Raw genomic sequence first — 16,132 nt, forward strand, 5'->3', positions numbered from 1 at the left:
AGATTCCGTCATCTATTTGCACTAGTTGTCCTCAGCTTAAGATTCTTGATTTATCAAATACGGCTTTTAATGGCCACATTCCTGCTGGTCTTGGGAGATGCTCGAAACTTGAAGTATTTCGTGCAGGTTTCAATAGTTTGTCTGGATTACTTCCTGATGATATTTTCAGTTTGAAGTCGTCGAACGAATTATCAGTTCCTGCAAACAACATAGATGGGACTATTCCGGAGGAAATGCTAGGCTTAACCAACCTTAAGATCGTTAATTTATACTCGAACAGTTTTCTGGCATAATCCCTCGAGATATTGGGAACCTCGCTAAACTGGAGCAACTGCAACTCCACATAGGAGGCACCATACCACCATCCTTGATGAACTGCACAAAACTAGTGAAGCTCATATTGAGGGTCAATGCTCTGGAAGGTAACATCTCTACAATTGATATCTAGTAGCAATCCCCCTCTACAATTTTCTGGTTCCTAATTCGCCTTTACTCTGCAACATGCTATAATTTTTTGTTCCCAATTGGTCATATGCTTCTTTGCCCATAATCTCCAACTTATCAACGAATGTGGAACAAGAGTCGCTGGGATAATATTGCTTCCATGATAAAAAAAACGTTGACCCGACAATAACAGTTCCAAAAGGTGCACCCAAACCTTTGGACACGCATACATTTTGTTCAATGAATAAGAGCAAGACGTTAACGCCACAGTATAGATACACAAATACTTCTGTAAAATTGCCTTGCACTAGGTAAGTTTGTTTAATTAGCTTTCCGTTTCTAAATAAGCTTAGTTGCGTAAAAATTAAGAAGGTTGGTTACAAGGTTTTCTGATGATTAAAAACTTGGGATTGATTGCCATGAAAACTGAAGTATAATTACCAAGTTATTGTTAATGAACTGTAGTTCCAAGACCAAAAAATTACCTTACAAGGTTTTCAGGTTAACTCCAACCAGACCATCAATTATCACATGAGCAATATGTACTCCGAGTGGTTGAAACTCTCTCGCCAAACACTGTGATAGTCCCCTTAATGCAAATTTTGCACAACCTTTCATCAACCAAATAAAAACACCGTTAATAAGTTCTTATAAATTGCTCTATTACGTGTCGAGAAAGAATAGATGTGTAAGTGTGTAACCTACATGGTTCAGAGAAGCCGGCCATGCCACTGAGAGAAGTTGAGTATCCTGTGAAGAGTATGGTCCCTCTCGCTCTCTCCACCATGCCCGGAAGAACCTGATATCTCACATTTGGAAAAAGTATTAGCTCATTTTCTTGACATTTAACGTGGAAAAGGATGTCTCCATGTTCAACATGACTCATTTTACGAGGTAGCTCTCTAAACTGATTAATTAAGTTTCTCTTTTGTGTCAAATAACACAATTTTCATTGTAGTTGATGGGATTCGGCCTTTATCAGTTGTTACTTGTTAGCACGGAACTGATGATCCTTGCTCTCAGGGATCAAATACGTTAAAAGATATGGGTGTGATTACCTATTGGGCACATTGGAAAGCTCCAACAGTAGAAACGGCAAACGATCTCTCAAAGGAATTGACGGGAATTTGAGTGAAACTAGATGGATGCAAAGGAAAGGGTTGATAGCCGCATTGTAAACCAAAACATCTACAGACCCAAGTGAGAGGACCCCTTCAAAAGCTTCTTTGATACTGTTATAATCCGCACAATCAATTCTTATTGAAAATACTTGGGCTTTTTCTTCCCTTGCTATCTCTTGAGAAAATATGGATATCCTTTCTGTCGTAGAAAATCAAATTAATATAAATCCGCATTAGTGCAAAGGAAAGCAATAAATAAAGGTATTTATCCCAAGTTTACTTATTTGAATTACCTGACAAGATCTCAAGTTTACAACGTATTTTTTATCCCAAGTACAATTACAAACATCGACCACGGGTACTACAGTACAACAGGAATTATGGTCAGTTTAAGCTGCGGAATGGGGGAAGATCAAGGAAATATAGTACAGGCATCCAAATTATGGCCCTGTTCTGATCAAATTAGCATTGCTGCTTTTTGACAGGGTAAGGTGTGTGTAAACTTGTAAACCAGGTAAAATTGACCTGATCCCAATGCAGAAAAAGGTAATTTAAAACAAAAACATCACTGGCACAAGACTTCGACCAGAAACGACCAGAAAATTACTTAAATGACAAGAACTGTAACAGCTAACCAGAAACTAACCCGAAAATGATAAAGACCCTATCATTGTTGCCATTCTTCTACCGGCACAGTTCCTAGCTTTCTTCATTGGCCTCGTTAGTCACAAACATAATTACATTCCAAGTCCAAATGTGTAAATACACATATTACAATCGGGTACATATGGTATTACTGCAGGATACACATGGTATTACTGTCGGATACACAAATTGATTTGTGTATCTAGTAGTAATACCACGTATATCCGGGATGATATTCCACGTTTTTTGCTAACCATAAAACTCTCAGCATGTTATAATCCCAGAGAAATATAAAATACATTTCTCGATGAGATATGAATTTTTGTCGCAACAAGATAGTAAGACCAAGAGAGCACGAAAAAAAAACCAGAAAAATGCCTAAACTCATTATGGAAATATAATTAATAATCGCGAAATTTAACATGGAGTAAAAATTAACTAGTTGTGCAACAAATGAAGAAACATTGAAATTGAGATTAAACAATTGGTTGACTGTGTATTACTTTAAGAGTTTAAATGTTTTTGCAAGAGTTTTAGAATGAAGAAGAAAGGGTGAAAAAAGACTACGACTTTAAGTGATTCTATTGAAGAAATGGTGATCTAAAGATAGATGAAAGATTAATAAACCAAGAGAAGCCGTGAATAAATGAGATAACTTTGGAAGATAAGGGGTAGTAAAGAAATGAACTTGGAGAGTGCAATATATTTAAGGTGCTAGATACACTCTTTTAAGTTACTAGATACACTCCTTTAAGTTACTAGATACATAACATTCAAATTGCTAGAGAAACTTATTTAACTTTTTGATACATACCATTAGCTATCTAGATACATTTTTTGATGTTACTAGATACACACTCAATGTCCAGCAAATATCAAACCGAAAAGATATATGTTATAACAGTGTTATTTTACGTATTGAGGTTAGAGTTAACAGAAAGAGAACATAAATGCATGATGTAACTTAGCTGCCAGATAAATCACAGTCAAATTAGTGGAAGTGTGAGATAATCACCTTGAAAATGAAAGGTTCCCGAATTAATTTTGGTACGATCAATCGATCACAAACGATGTCATCTGCAAGAGCTATTGCTTCTTAGTAGTCAGCCCTCAGCAGGCCATTGTAAACCGTTAGTTATTATTTGTGAAGCCGTATTCTTGATGATCACCATCATGCCCGAGTATCTGACTATATGAGCATTACCGCTAGCTAAAACTGCAATGCAAAGAATATTTTCCAGTCAAAAACTCAGAAAACAGATCGAAATACACCTTAACAAAAGTAAACTAACATGGAGCTCTCGGATTCAAACTTCTCATTTTTTTTCCGAAACTAAAGCCCTTCATTCATGACAATACAATAACTTATTAGATACATACCATTAGCTAGCTAGATACATTTTTTTATGTTACTAGATACACACTAAATGCCCAACAAATATCAAACCGAAAAGATATATGTTATAACACTGTTGTTTAAAAGCTACCCTTGACATAAAACACGTTCAATTATCTAAAACCATCACACTAGTTGACGATTATGAAATGGCAATGTTGCTAACAATCATCAAAATTGCACAACCAGATAACATATAAATGCATAGTACATCTAAACTAGAGCATAGAAGACCAAGACCCATATTCACCTATAGTTGACATAAAACATTAACCCAATAATTAAATTCAGTAACAAAACTGCCACTGTTTCACATTTGTAAACTGTTCAAAGAACTGTACTGCATTCAAATCTCCATATCTATCAATTGGAAAAACTCACATGCTCAAAACCAACATGATTTCACCAGCAATAACATTACTTCAGTGCCCCAAGGACTCCCGCAAATGGCGAGGTAAGGGAGGTCCGATATATGCAGCCTTACCCTGTATTAGCAACGGAAACAAGTTCAAATTATTTCCGAACGACCCAAGATGAGAATTTCCGACCCTTACATTATTTTCATCCTTAAACAAAAATTCAGCAACAACCCAATTAATGTTTTTTAATTTAGCTATTACATGAACTCAAAATCATTTCTTCACATTCCATAATTAAAAAAAAAAACAAAGTAGTTAATCTTCTAAAAGTACAAGATGACATGGAAACACTAAACTTACATGGGTATGAAGATTGAAGCAAGAAACAGATGGGGTTAGATTAATAGTGTCACCAAAATGTGGGTTTACCCAAATTAGAGGACCATTAACATAACCCAGAACAAAGAAAGTATAAACCTAATATCATCGTTGCCGGTGTCAATTGTCGACGACCCAATAATTAACCACCCACAAACAACACATCATTGGACTCAAATTTAGCAGAGGAAGACATTTCATGAGTCAAAATGTTCCGACTAGTCCTTTTTACAACGTTTTTTTTCGAATTTTCACCTCTTTTTTAGTAGATCTACAATAAAAATCACAAGTTTTTAGGAGTTAAAAATAACTAACTCATCGGAGAGGGGAGATTGCGTGAATGATGAAGATGAAAAGCAAGACCGTCGGCGTCAAATTAGCGTCTGCGTGATCGGCGCCGAAGTCCCTAGGTCGATCGCCGTCGGAGGGTGGTGGTTTGGGGAGGTGGAGGGAGGGTAGTGGGTGGTGGAAGGGGATGAAACAAAATGGGAGACAATAATGTCAGCAGGGTTGGTTTGGGTAAATTAGAAAGCTTTTAATGTCAAGGGTGATAGTCGTCTCTTTTATTAATTTAGGGTAGTTCGTCTAGTTCGTATGGAACTCTAGTTCGTACGGGATCCCCCCTATATATATATATATATATATATATATATATATATATATATATATATATATATATATATATATATATATATATAAATAGGATCTCAGACGAACCTAAAGTTAAGTGCGAACTTTAACCGACTTAAAACCTTCACCCAAACACACGCACATACAAACCATTCCCGCACTCCCCTTTCACATTATCCCTATCATTAAATTATTCGCCACATTAATACTTTGTATCATCCTCACCTACCAACCACCACCACCCTTCGCCGGCGGCCTCAGCGTTGATTGTTCTGCCGGCGTTTCTTCGGAACTACTCTTGTTTACCCAATCTGCCTTTATTTCTCAATTTGTCCTCTCATTCACCGACGATCAAATCGCAGGTTTTTCGGTGAAGCCAACTTTGGCCTGTGATCGATTCTTAATAATCTGACAACATCTTTGGTGTGGTTAATTTTTAGGTATTTTACCTTGAATTTTGCGGATCTATCATTAAAATCTGAAATGAGAACAACAAATTAAAAACAATAGTGAGCTGAAATTCTTCGATGATGATTTTGATGATGATGGTCGCTTGTAATTAATGTTCTCCTCTAAATGTTGTTGTTCCGGGTGGCTTGTACAATTATCTGCAAATTAAATTACAACCTGATGTTAGTACTTATGAGAACTAGTTTTATAATTATTTTTGAGAGTTTGCAATAATGAGAAGCACGAAATCTAATGCACATTTTTGTTGTATACTTCAACAATGACTTCTGATGGAAGTATTGGATTTAAATGAATCATTATTTGCTACTGTTCCTTTTTGATACATTAATCTGAATTCAATTTAAGTTACATTAAACCTGTTTCTCATTATTGATAATGGATTGCAGTGTGAAACTTATGAATGAGCTACACTCAGTTGATGGTTTCGTTGTTACATTCTGTTGATCCATCTTTTCATGAGTCAAGCACACATTTGACCTGTAAAATAGGATTCTGAATTTTACTGTTATGACTACTTGTGCATCTGTTATTTGAGTCATTGTTCCTATCGTTAAATTGAAATAAATTGCAGAAAACGTAGCTCCTGAACTACTGGAAGGAGATCCGTGAGTATGATGTTAGATTGCACATGGGCCTGGGCCACGCCCACCGAGGAAAGAGTGGCTACTTAACATCGGTCCTAAATTACTGCTATTAATAACATTACAGAATCGCATATAAAACATTTAATTCCGGCGAAGCCAACTTTGGTTGGGAACTTTGCGGGAGCTTTTGGGATATTTGGGTTTGGCGGTTTCTCAAAATCATCATCGTCGTCTATTTGATACTGGAATTGGTCGGAAATGCTGAAGCAAGGGTGCTATTTGCATTCTGGAGTTCCTTTTGATATATGATCATACCTTTCTGTCAATGATTGGTAAGCTCTGAATGATTCTTCCACAAAGCTTATCAATTCCGGTCGGTGTTTGTAGTACATCTTTGCTTTAAATGGCGGCCACCCTGTTAATTTTGATGGTTACATGAGGGTTGAAGTAGATACAAAAGTTTTTATCAGGGGAAAGACGCGGGTGGAGATGTTCTATAACTTGACCAGCGACTGCAAAGATGGAATCAATACATGTTGATCAAGTCGAAAAAACATTTGTTTATTTTTTAAGATGTTTGTTTACAGCACATGATTCTTGTATTGCTCCGTTTAGATTCACGTATGACAATTATCTTATAGTGAAAGTGTATTGTTTTTCAGTATGGTATAGTATTCTTTGTGCATTGTACTTGCTTTCCGTTATCTGTAAGCATTCATTTTTTCGAGCTGTGCAAACATTGTTATCAATCATTTTTATTGCGAATATTCAGTTAATAGCAGAACCCAAAAATGTGCCGACAAAAGCACATCCGAAATTAACCCGAAACGAAATGTATAACGTGCCTCAGATGGACCGATCTAGACCCGACTCAATTGACCCTTTTACCTTGCTAGATACACTCCTTTACCTTGTTAGATACACATATTTAACAAGTTAGATACACTCTTTTTGCCTTGTAGATACACTCCTTTAACAAGCTAGATACACTCATTTAATTTGCTAGATACACAACTTAGCCAAGCTAGATATAGTCATTTACCTTGTTAGATACACATACTTGACAAGCTAGATACACTTTTTAACCTTTGCTGTATACACTCATGAATAATTTCTTCCTTGGTATCCATTTCGATCTTTGCAGCGAAACCAAAATACCACGGTCAAGTCATATTTTACGTCGTAGTGTTGGTGTTGTATATTCTTTATGTAACAAATTCAATGGCAGACTTCAATGTTTCAAGGAAGTATGCAGAAGAAATTACGTGTTTTGTGGTTGATTGGGTCGGTTTCCTCAAGATACAACGTTATATGGCTTGTGCATTCACAATATTCCCTCCTACGTTAAGAGTTGCCTAGATCGAATTGAAGATTATAAGATAATGCATACTCAAATAGTACACATCGGACTAATATACTCGTATTAAATATGAAATGAAGTATCTAGTATGTAGTATGTACATGGATCACGAGGACTACCTTCTTGAAAATTCGGAACAAATTAAAGAAATTCTCATCTCTAGTCGATAAATGTCTCAACAATAAGTCTTTCTTTTGGTCATTGTAACATGAAGCGGCTACAGAAATATATCTTTAGTTAGCTAGATACACTCCTTTTGTTAGATAGATACACTTCTTTAAGTTGTTAGATACATACTTCTATTTAAGGATTAGATTAGGTGGCTAGATACACACACTCCTTTAAGTTAGATAAATATCTTTAGCTAGTTAGATACATTTCTTTAAGTTACTAGATACATATCTTTAGTTAGCTAGATACACTCCTTTAAGCTACTAGATATATATCTTTAGATAGCTAGATACACTCCTTTAAACTACTAGATACATATCTTTAGCTAGCTAGATACACTCTTTTAAGTAACTAGATACATATCTTTAATTAGCTAGATACACCTTTTTAAGGTACTAGATACATATCTTTAGTTAACTAGATACACTCCTTTAATCTACTAGAAACATATATTTAGCTAGCTAGATACATCCTTTTAAGCTACTAGATACATATATTTAGGTAGTTAGATACACCCTTTTAAACTACTAGATACATATCTTTAACATGCTAGATACATATAGTGATATACTTAGCTTCAAATAGTGTACATAGCTTGAATAAGATGTTCATCTTACACTTATGCATTGTAATGGTTTATTTAACTAGAGCACACATGTGCCATCAATCTATATCTTAAACTCAAAATCAATGACATCGAATTTGAGTTCATAATATCACTAATGTCTTTGAATTTGTAAAAATAACATCAGGACATAATAACTATACAGTATCAAACATCAACTTAAATTAGATGAGATATGTATCATTTTAGGATTGATACACTACCTTGAGTTACTAGGTACATACTTTTTATTTGTTAGATACACTCTTTTAAGTTATTAGATACATACCTTTTATTTGCTAGATAAACTCATTTAAGTTATTATATATAACGGTGAGTAAAGGCAAAGAAGACGCATGTCACTAAATTCAAATAAATTCAACTTTTGAGAGATTGTTAATAGAATTTTTAAAGAGAAACAAGAGATAAGTTTCGAGGAAATTTTTTTCGAGATCTTTCGGAAAAAGTTTATGAACTTATCTTAATTTTTTTGAACATAGATCAGTTATCAGTCCCACCATAAGAGGCCAGGATAAAGTTTCATAAAATTTTCTTTGCATTATCAGAGAACATCATGCGAAACATTTTCCAATTGGCAACAGAAGATATGATATATGATAAAAAAAATCAACTTGTTGCAGCTGCCAACAGTGCTTAGGTAGGATCAGCCTCGAGTCAGCCCCGAGTAGCTAAGGTTGAGACTTGAAGTGTTGATAGTGATTCTTTCAGCTCCATAATAACTCCGTCTCACCTCCGACAATAACTTGAATTTAGGCAGCAGGTTCTTTTTTTATCAAGAACCCAACCGCAAAGCAACTCCTGCAAAATACAAACACTCGTTATATCAAGTTGGAAAATAAACTATGGAAATCGTCTTAAAAAGTACCAGATACAATAGATACACATGGAATTACTATCGGATCACAAGGTATTACTACTAGATACACAAATCGATTTGTGTATCCAGTAGTAATACCATGTGTATCTGGGCTGGTATTTCGTGTATGCACGATTTAAAGATCAACTACGTCCACCAAACTGCCACCACCACCACGCCTACTGCCAGCACTACCACCACCATCCCTGAACTATCCCACAACCAGCCACGTCCATGGCATCAGCCAAACAGCCACTTGAACATGTATCAACGATATCACTAGTGGCATAACCGGCCACCTCAGACTTACGACCTTATACTTACGATAAGGATATGGCAGCAGCACCCCTTACGTTCTCTAGTTGAATAACAATCTGCTCTCGAGCCAACTTCTTCTCTTATGATATTATTAATATCCATTTTGGTTATGTATCACGTATATTTAGTTTCATTTTCAAAAGAGGCCACGGTTTTACTATTTCTTGGTTATGAGATAATGTAAAATGGTTCACTAAAGCAAACACTTTTCTTTTTATTATGAAGTAGCAATCATTTGATGCAATTCTCGGTGAAATTTTCATTATTGTACTTAATATAATATTTTAACATTTCAAGTGGTTTCTCTTTATTCTTGTGTAACACCCTAAAACGACTTGTAAAAAGAAATGGGGGAGTACAAATGTAAAATACAGACTGTAGATGGTGTTGAGTCAATTACCTCACGCCTTTAAGCGACTTCTTTACCATCTTCTCTTGAATTCGGGCTTCCCTATTTGATCTAGCAACTGTACCCCTGCTATGTTTTTCACTCTGAACTCTCTGCCTTTCAGCTTCATCTTCCCACCTCTACAATAGAACATCACTTGAGTAATCGTGACGAAAATATATCAGCATCAAAGCAGAGCCTGTTAATTAACACTGACCTGTCTCCTTGTCTCCAGCTTGTACAGATTTATACCCTTTATTAAGAGCGGATGAAGTGGGGGAAGTGGCTTCTCCCCTTTGCTCCAAAGAACCTCAACCTGATCAGAGAAAGATGGTCAGCATAAGCGGAAGTATATATTTTGTCAAGATAAAAGAATGGTCTTCCCTGGTCCTGTGAAGAAGTTAAGTAATACACTAATACCATCAGCAGAACCTATTTGGTATGGCTGGTTTTGGTGTCGGATATGGATACAGATAGACCCACATGAATCACTTTTTCAGGAACATGGACTTTATAAAGATAGTAACAAACATAAGCATCCACAAAGGTAAGCTTAACTCGTCTTCTTAATCAAGCCACAAAGGTCGAGATCAAGGCGCCCCATGAAGGTCGAGATCCAGAACACCACCCTTCTTGCAGAGTCGATAACTCGCTGATTCCTTAGAGTTAGCATGCCCAATCTATATCATTTTGAAGCTCCAGATGTAATCTAACTCCCAAACCTATAATCACTTGAAAATATGATCTATGACTCGAGATATTGCGCATTGAGTGATAGCAGGTCACAGATCACCTCTGCTGTAACAGTTCAATATTCAGGCGCAATTTTTAGGCTTCATAACTTTCTGCTCGGATTGAAATAGGGAGTCCATGGATAGCCAAATTAAAGGTAAATGAGTTATCTATCACCTCTAAAAAGAATTAACCCAAGGTGGTGTCTGGATTGGGAGCTATGAACAGTTTAGTGCTGACAGGTCTTGTTTGTTGAGACTGAGACATGAAATCGTATCAGTCTTTGAAGGCTTGTTGGGCAAAATTTACTTGGTGAAACTCGACCATTCCAAGTCCATGAGAAATATGACATTCTCAAGATTTTATACATATAAAGAACACAAATTTTAACCATCTACAACTCCAGATATGAGCATTTGAAGTTGGCCCAATTCTGATTAGATTTCAAGAATAGTTCAGATTTCCTGAACTTGAGAAATTAGCTTGCTTGGAAACTTGGATGTCTTGGTCATTGAATATGAGCTTGACAAACAAATGATGACCTACCCTTATCTCATTTCAGCTACCGCGCCTATAAAATTGTTACCCCCTGATTAGCTTTGATAAAGCCTCAGCTCATATGCTCCACACTCCACAACATTGGCAAACTACATAACTACATTATCATAAATTGTCCTTCCTAATTTAGTGCGCATTTGGTTGTCTTTGCTTGTTCACTGGATGGTGAAGAAAAGACTACAAAAAAGAAATCACATGTGCACATACATCCCTAACCACCCTCAAGGCACCGTGTAACGAGTCGACCACCGTCATGGACACTCAGAATTATCACGAAACCATCACCCCAATGTTACCAATTGTATCACGACAAACACTCACAAGACCAGCAACACCTATCAGACCCACCGGAAAACCCCAAACCACTGATTTCTTCATATAAATATCCCGCGACTACGACACAGACCCACCAGAAACAACTAAATCACAGTGTCACCATTTTTCAAATTTTCTTCTAAGTGTTAGATCTACAAAACAGGAAGTAGAATTTCGTAAAACTTACAATGCATGCGATGTAGTCGGGAAATTTAGAGTTAAAAAGTGTTCTTCATCACCGTTGTCGGTAAATTCATACGAGGTCGCCGGCGAAGGAAGCGATGGAGAAGAGGGTGGCTCATTGGCGTGGTTTGCGTCGCCGGCGTAGGAGTGAGACGCTCCGGCGGTCGTCAAGGCTGCGGCGATCGGTGGGACTGGTGGTGGTGGTAGATATGGGATAATTTGTGCTCACAAATCTGGACCATTGAAAATAATACAATCAACGGTTCAAATTAAAACACGTCTTTCACCAATTCCCAATTTTCTTCATTCTTGCAATTCTGGCGGTTGGTACGAGAAAGGATAAGGGAATGAAATCAAGAAAGGGTAAGAAGGGGAAAGGTATAGGATCACCCCTTATATCCTTTATTATTTGGTTGGATATTAAAGAGAAAGGGAATCGTCACCATTAAAACTAACTCCACCGCCATCACGCACCACCTTTCACCACTACCCACACCGATACCACCAACAGTAGCGTCGCCGACGACACACCGTTTACTCACCGACAACCACCTCGCCATTCCCCTCTCCCTTGTCGGACACCAAAACCCAAAGCCCCACAAACAATTAAAAATAAGCCACCATCCACGAAACCGTCGTTTCCTCACCCTAATAAACACAAGATTTGGTGTTGGGGAAGAGAGATTACCGGCAAGGGAGGGAGTTTCGGTGGGGTAGGAGAGTTATTGAAGGTGTTGGTGTGGTGTTTAGTGGTTGAGGATGTGGGGTGCGAATGGAAAGCAAGGGTGGCATGGAGAGGCGATGAGTGGGCCGGAATAAGGGACCGCCGGCATCGCTGGTGGTGATTGTGTCGGAGTGGGAGGGTGTGGTGGGTGTTGGTGGTAGTGTTTGACGGTGGGTGTACGGATGTAGTAGTGGTAATAGGGAGTAGGAGGGAAACTGGGAAAGGGGGTTATGGGATTACCGGGAGGGTGAGTGGGTATGGATGAGAATGATTTTGGAGGTAAGGGAGGGTATGGATTACCTTTTGTTTGTGTCAAACAAATAACAATAAAAGGAATCGACCATTTTGATTCTCTTTCCCTTTCCTCTCTAATCTTGTCTTCTTCGTCGGGAATCGAAATCGTCTTCAGATTTCTTCAATTTTATCGCAATTTCTTCCATTTTTCAGCTTGTATATTGTATTCTTCCATCTCTCTGTAAGTATCCTTTTTATTTTTTCTACTTATTTTCGATTTGCGTTATTATGCATTTTCAATATGAAATACCTTTATTTTTTTATCTCATTTAAATCAATTAATTGATTGTGTAAAATTTAGGCACTTTAAAAACTGAAATTCAATTTCGAATTGAAAGAAAAACCTAAATTAGATTGAACTTGATATACACGATGATATGATTATGATGAAGATGAGCTCGCGATCGATCGTCGACGACCGTTTGTCCTGCATATTCGTCGTGATTTCTCCAAATTTTTACACCTGCATCGTTAACCTTTCTGTATTTGTAAGTTTTCAATTCCTTTGTGTTCGGTATTTTTAGTTTCTCGTTTTTTAGATTTTGATTTTTTTAATCATTTTTACCTTCTTGTTACCGGCTTAGCTTCAATTGTTGAGATTTTGTGTTATTTGTTGATTTATTCATGCTTCAGTTGATGTTTGTTTTCGTTTTTGTGCAATTATTCATAATCCCCAATTTTTAGGGTGTATAAAATTGTTTTAAACTTGTTTACAACATTTTTTATAGGATAAATTGACAACTTATACCTTTCATAATACAATTTTTTAAATCTTATACCTAGAATAATTTTTTTCAAAACTTATACCAAAAATCTCTATTTTTTTAGGGTATTGCTCTTTCATGTACATGATTTACTCAATCATGTACATGAATTACCATTTTACCCTTTTTATTTCAACATCCCTAATCCAATTATTCCCCCTTCCCACCAGAATAGCTAACATTCTAATGTAATTCTATTCCAATTCCAAATGCTCTTGTTAGTTACTAGGTCCGATGCGAAAGAAGGGTCGGGAAAGACGGGCTTAGGTTCTGGGTTCTGTTCGAAGGGAATTCCCCTGGTAAAGGAAAAGCAACATCAAACACCCCTCTTTTCACCCCTCTTGTCACATCGCCACCACCACTAAAACCAAGCCCGTCTACCATTACCAATAATCCACCACTCATAATCACCGCCACCATCAACCACAACCACCATCGACCACCTCACCCTTCACCAAACCTTATAAAACCAACAAAAACAATTTTAAAACGAAAAAATAACCTGGGAATTTGATAAAACGAATTGGAATGGTTACCAGATTTTACAAAACGAATTGTAATTATAATCGTCTTTGAACGAGATCAATTTGATTACGCTGGAGGTGAATTAGGGAATGAAGTGGAACTTGTGTTTTTCAGAGTGGAGAAATGGATATGTGAAATCGCCTTCATTGAAATTAGGGGAATTTGTTTGTGGTGAAGGCGGATTTAAGAATGGCAGTGTCCACCATTGTTGATTGATTGTGGGTAGATGACAAAGAGTGGTTATGGCATGTAAGGTTAGTGCCGATGACGTGGCATGGTGGTTGGTTCGGCAACGAATGTTGTGAGGTAAGTCATGTGGTGGGGCGACTAGTTGGAGGCGGCAAGCTGGTGGTGATGGAGCATGGGATACAGTTGCGGTGGGGCAGTAACGGTGGCACCGATGGGGAACAGGAGGTTTGTGGTGGACGTGGTGTTATTGTGATGGGGATAGGAGGTGCTGGGTTAATGCACCTAACTAATGGGTGTTGTTAAGTTAATCGGTAAGGGTAAAATGGTCACTTTTAGAAATTTGGTATGAATTATAAAAGAAATAGAGATTTTTAGTATAAGTTTTGAAAAAAATTTATTCTAGGTATAAGATTTGAAAAATTGTATTATGAAAGGCATAAGTTATCAATTTATCCTTTTTTATACGGAGTATTTGTTTACAGCAGTATTAGATACCTCATTCATTTCCACTTCTTGTTTTGCTTCATTTTTCATGTTTTATTACTTGAGCTCAGGTGTAAATTTTTAAAGTTATTTCATGATCAGGTGCCTTTTATGTATTGTAAGCAAGTGATTTACGGGAATTTTACGACGCTTTATCCGTATATTTTATGCATCATGATGATTGAAATAACTTTAATTTGGGTTTTTCAGTGTTTAAAAGAAGCCAGGAAGAGATCTTTATAACATGTTGCATTGAGTCTGTCTTAAGTACGTAACATTTGTTGGGTAGTGTGAGGCAGTCAAGTAGTTTAAGTAACATTGGTTGGTCGAAAGGATATGCTGCTATAAACTCAGTTTTAGTGATGCTTAAGTCGGTTTCATCCAAGCTTATGTTATGTGATGACAAAAATGTAGGCGAAGATGGACCCCGTAAAAGTTGGCCTTCGAATACAAAGTAATCAGAGAAGTCCAGAGAAGGCTATTGCTACACTTGTATGTTTGCAGCAACTCTCGGCAATGGTCATCGGTTTCGGAATTGGTGCACAAGACAGGGCAGGGGGTGTGTGATGGTCTGCAATTGTGGCAAACTGAGCTCTCAGAGTATAGATTCCATGTCCGATTGATGAGCTTGTCGAAGAAGCGTGCTGCTGTTGTGCGACGATGACATAGGTGATGAGGATATGGTGGTTAATGTGGATGAAGGTGACAGGATGATGAGGATAGGGTGATTTTATTTCTGATTTTTCCTTAATTTGTGCATACTAGGCAGTTTGCAGGGTTATGTTGCAAATAGCGATACGACATGTTAGTATAGTGAGTCGAAGGAGGCGGTAGCTAAGTTTGTCCTCCATCATGTACCACGAGACTAGAAGATCTGATATTCACTCCCTTTATGTGAAGTTTGTATATCAATAAACTTGTCTTTTTTGCTCTCGTGTTAAGTTTTGGAGTAAGTTAAAATGTAAATGCGAAATTTGTGTTGCATTTATATACGAGCTTCACGTACAGAAGTGTTACTCTAACCTATAGTAATAACAATGAGCTATAAAGTCTAATACTGGAATAATAATACAGTGTAACACTAAAATAACATCAGAGTATAATAACACTAAAATAACACCGGAATAACAACACAATAACGCGGAGTAATATATAATAACATATGAATAACAATGAGTAACCTAAGATAACAATAATAGAGTAATAACAATGAGTATCAAGGATAACACTGCAGTAACAACCCGGTAACCACAAGAATAACACTGGAGTAACAACAAGGTAACACAAGAATAACAACGGAGTAACACCAGAATACTATCGGAATAACACAAGAGTTATTATAGTGTTATTCTACTATTATTGTAGTGTTATTATAATGTTACTCTAATGTTAATGTAGTATTATTGTAGTGTTATTGTGGTATTATTCTAGTGTTAGTGTAATGTTACTATAGTATTATTGTGGTGTTAATGTTATTGTATTGTTACTATCGTGTTATTACAAGAGTAACAATCGGACAATTTAAAATAGCAATGGAATAATACGGAGTAACAATAAGATAACAATAATATTAGAGTAACACTAGAATAACACGTGATAAAATAGAATAACAATTGAAT

General features: G+C 36.8%; 1 protein-coding gene and 2 long non-coding RNA genes across 4 annotated transcripts; 1 reads left to right on the top strand and 2 right to left on the bottom strand.

Moving 5' to 3' along the window:
- Positions 1-352: 352 nt before the first annotated feature.
- LOC141634445 (uncharacterized) lies at positions 353-2,447 on the bottom strand. The gene is made up of 4 exons (XM_074446623.1): positions 2,212-2,447; positions 1,503-1,764; positions 1,150-1,243; positions 353-1,055 (listed from the first exon to the last, which is right to left on the bottom strand). Exons 1-4 carry the CDS (start codon positions 2,276-2,278, stop codon positions 1,035-1,037), a joined length of 444 nt encoding a protein of 147 aa, XP_074302724.1. The 5' UTR covers positions 2,279-2,447; the 3' UTR covers positions 353-1,034.
- A 7,192-nt stretch (positions 2,448-9,639) lies between these two features.
- LOC141626526 (uncharacterized) lies at positions 9,640-11,733 on the bottom strand. Its single transcript, XR_012536104.1, has 3 exons — positions 11,539-11,733; positions 9,964-10,062; positions 9,640-9,886 (listed from the first exon to the last, which is right to left on the bottom strand). It is a non-coding gene; the product is annotated as an uncharacterized LOC141626526 (long non-coding RNA).
- An 833-nt stretch (positions 11,734-12,566) lies between these two features.
- On the top strand, positions 12,567-15,436 carry LOC141634046 (uncharacterized). 2 transcript variants are annotated; one of them, XR_012538785.1, is made up of 2 exons: positions 12,567-12,733; positions 14,928-15,436. It is a non-coding gene; the product is annotated as an uncharacterized LOC141634046 (long non-coding RNA). The 2 variants fall into 2 exon arrangements; XR_012538784.1 differs by lacking the exon at positions 12,567-12,733 and adding an exon at positions 13,502-14,341.
- The last annotated feature ends 696 nt before the right edge of the window (positions 15,437-16,132 follow it).

Source organism: Silene latifolia, chromosome Y (assembly GCF_048544455.1).
Source record: "Silene latifolia isolate original U9 population chromosome Y, ASM4854445v1, whole genome shotgun sequence".
Lineage (NCBI taxonomy): Eukaryota > Viridiplantae > Streptophyta > Magnoliopsida > Caryophyllales > Caryophyllaceae > Silene > Silene latifolia.